This window comes from Aphanomyces astaci (genome assembly GCF_000520075.1).
Source record: "Aphanomyces astaci strain APO3 unplaced genomic scaffold supercont1.5, whole genome shotgun sequence".
NCBI classification, from domain to species: Eukaryota; Oomycota; class Saprolegniomycetes; order Saprolegniales; family Verrucalvaceae; genus Aphanomyces; species Aphanomyces astaci.
This window is the reverse complement of record NW_009798268.1, coordinates 1,370,884-1,373,932: the sequence shown is the minus strand read 5'-3', so window position 1 is coordinate 1,373,932 and position 3,049 is coordinate 1,370,884. Positions and strand designations below refer to the sequence as shown.

The following is a 3,049-nucleotide window of genomic DNA, read 5'->3' as shown; positions in this document are numbered from 1 at the left end:
CTGAGACAATGGTTTCGCATGATTTGATTGAACAAGTGTATCGTTACACCTGTATAAATGCATTCTGAAGTATTTGATCTTAGAGTTTGTGTATTTTTATTCGAGGAGGCGTACATCACTTTTCTTATTCGCGCACTTATTTTAGAACGGAGGGAGTATAGAGGAGGACTTCAGAAACCGGCGCAAACTTTATTTTGAGTCGGTGCCGGCTCAAAATTATCCGGCGAAAATATGATTAATATTAACATGAAGCAAAGTGAAGTCCACACCGGCGCAAATCTCTACTCTTTGATCGACGACCAACCACTTTAACTTCGACATGGGACCGAAAGGACGAGGGAAGGGATGGAGCTCCCAAGAAGCGCTGAGCTTACTCGACTACATCGAGAGATTGCTACCTCTTGGAGGTAACCACTGGGAATTAGTACAGACTGACTACAATCCCCGAGCCAGCCAAGAAAACGGTTAAATCCCAAGGGACGTGACAGTTCGCATGCCGCAGTGTAGTAGTGGAGGACAAGTGCCAAGGCTTGGTGTCTGTGTGGCAGTTTGGGAGGGCGTCCTGACTTGAAAATCCCGGCCTTCCAGGTGAAGTGCTTAGAAAACTCGTGGATCAGGTTGTGAAAGGGGTCGAGTGGCAAGGACACGGTTGTTATGAATGCACTGTGGTCTATCGTACCATACAACACTATCCATGGACTCGCGTTGGGTGGTACGCGGACATTGCTGGTGAGGTAGTGTCGTTCCTTTAAGGATATTCGTGCTCTGAACAAGCGGAGGTTGCTAAGAGCCTCGTCGTTGGCATCGTCGTCGTCCAGCAAGTGCAACCACAGACATCACCTCATTGCTGCTAAGTTGCTTTATCCGTTCTACAACAGTGTCCGTACCAAATAGTCCGGACCCGCCGCAAATTTTGATGAGGCGCTTTTCTGACCTCACCAAAATTTGCGGCGCATTTGAATTATAATTCCGGATGATTTTGGTGGCGCAAAATAAAGTTTGCGCCGGTTTCTGAAGTCCTCCAGTAGCAGTATTAGAGCTCTTTCGAAAACCTGTTGAGTTAGAATTTCACTTTCAAAACATGTCGCATAAAACGAAACTCAAGGCCAAGAAAATAGCTCTTTCGAAACCAACCATTCGAGTTTGACTCAATGTCGCATATAAGTACTGTAGGTGTCGCGAGGACTTATACGTGAAAACATGACCCAGCACTCTTGGACACCTTGTACGAGGAGCCAGGTGCTTACGCAGGAACTTTCAAGAAGTCGTTTGCATGCGAGGACGACATCCTCCTCCTAAAGGGAATCAACAGCGTAAAGCCATGGGAAGCACCCGTCCGGCCAAGTCATGAACACCTGGGCCGATCTTGCAAAGGGTCTTCGCGACAACCGCCGCTTTCGCCTTACAAAAGATGGCCCTGCGTGCAAGAGTCGATTCGAGAAGCTCATCAAGGCCCATAGTGGCGACTCCTTGGCTGCGATGCGGCGCAGCGGCACTGGCGAGGAATTTGGTGAACGTGACCAATTACTCGAAGACATCTCGTCGCAAATGGAAGACCACAGAGTCTTGAAAGAAGCAGGCTGTCTGTGCGGTAGAAGCGAAAAAGAAAAATGGAATCGAGAAGTCGGGGGTGATTATGCGGCAGCTCGCGATGGAGTCCCTTGACGATGTGGGAAGTGCACCTCGAAGATCAACATCAACGAAACGTGAACGTGTCGAACAATTTTTCGAGAAGATCACGGAATCTGTCGAGGAAATGTCACGTAGCGACCCGGCGATGTCTGTATTGACAACATTCATGCAAGAGTCACGGAAACAAGATGACGAACGTGAGGAGAAGAGGATGCGGCGCGAGGAAGAGCGAGAAGAACGTCAATACTTGCGCGATTTAGCTAGAGATAAGCAGACTCAGGATTTTCTACTTGCACTTGTAGGAATGGCGCGACAAAATAACGGACAATAGGGAACTTCGATTTAGAATAGCGGGGCGTTTTTATATAAAGAATATATTTTCCATCCATCCCCAAACGCCACTTGTCCAACTCGTCCTTACTCATCGGTGGACTATGCATAAAGTGCACCATAGTATATTTTTGTAAAATATTATCCAAAATATTCATCAAGTGTTGGTGGTTGAAGACCAAAATACATCGAAATTTGATTTCCCATGGGCTGCATGCAGCAGTGACAGTTGGTGAACAGAATGGCCACGTAAAACAACTTGCCTACGGGTGTTCGTCGTACTTGCATCTTCTTGTCGTCAAACACGAATGGCCACAGGATTTTGAGGCGGCCAAAGCTCCATTCCACGGCTTCGCGAACTTTGCTCATTCGGGCGTTGAATCGGCGTTCATTGCTGTCGGCGGCCGGGGACGCAAAGGGGCAGATCATGAAACGGTTGCAGCCGTACGCCGGATCGCCATACACGTATCGGCCTTCGAAGGTTCCGTCCACATCGTCGCGTAAGACATCCATAATCTTACTGTAGCTCAAAACTGTGCTGTCATGTCAGCGACCTTCGACGGGGCCATAAACGCTTTGAATAATACCATCAGGTGTCGTAAGTGCTTGCCAGTTGAGGCAATGTCGACGCGGATGTCCGTTGTACACCGAACACTGAAGATTTTTCGTAGCGATCACTGTATTCAGACCTTGGAGTTGGGCGTGCAATATACGCTTAGTACCTATGAATACAAATATATTACTCGCTACACATTAACAATAGTGTAAAAGTCACTACCATCAATAAATCCCCAAACGTTCGTCAAGGGTGCTCCGTTCTCGTTTACGGCACTGCAGTACGACGCAATCCTGAACGTGATGAGCCTTCGGTTGAAGTACAGTTTACTCTTGTGCATCCCATAGAGTAAATGAGCAACGTGCTTGACGATGCGACTGATTGCCGCAGGGGAGCGCCCAAACTAGTTGGCAATTGTGAGCAGCTTCGATGATTCGGAGAGGCGGCGACAGATGATCGAGAGCGATTCGAGGCGCGTCACGTTGTCGCCGGCCTTTGTGGTGATGCGTCCTGGGAGCCCAAGCCGTTCTC

At 48.4% G+C, this 3,049-nt stretch overlaps 3 protein-coding genes across 3 annotated transcripts in view; 1 reads left to right on the top strand and 2 right to left on the bottom strand.

The window, feature by feature from the left end:
• Nucleotides 1–1,347: 1,347 nt before the first annotated feature.
• On the top strand, nucleotides 1,348–1,665 carry H257_03208 (hypothetical protein; the record flags this gene model as incomplete). Its single annotated transcript, XM_009827192.1, has 1 exon — nucleotides 1,348–1,665. One exon carries the CDS (start codon nucleotides 1,348–1,350, stop codon nucleotides 1,663–1,665), a length of 318 nt encoding a protein of 105 aa, XP_009825494.1.
• Nucleotides 1,666–1,736: 71 nt separating this feature from the next.
• H257_03207 (hypothetical protein) lies at nucleotides 1,737–2,475 on the bottom strand (the record flags this gene model as incomplete). Its single annotated transcript, XM_009827191.1, has 2 exons — nucleotides 1,737–1,781; nucleotides 2,245–2,475. 2 exons carry the CDS (start codon nucleotides 2,473–2,475, stop codon nucleotides 1,737–1,739), a joined length of 276 nt encoding a protein of 91 aa, XP_009825493.1.
• Nucleotides 2,476–3,048: 573 nt separating this feature from the next.
• Nucleotide 3,049, bottom strand: part of H257_03206 (hypothetical protein) — a 1,703-nt gene continuing 1,702 nt past the window's right edge. Inside the window, exon 3 of the mRNA XM_009827190.1 lies at nucleotide 3,049. This exon is cut by the window's right edge and continues 793 nt beyond it. The gene's annotated coding sequence lies outside the window, so the exon portion shown is untranslated.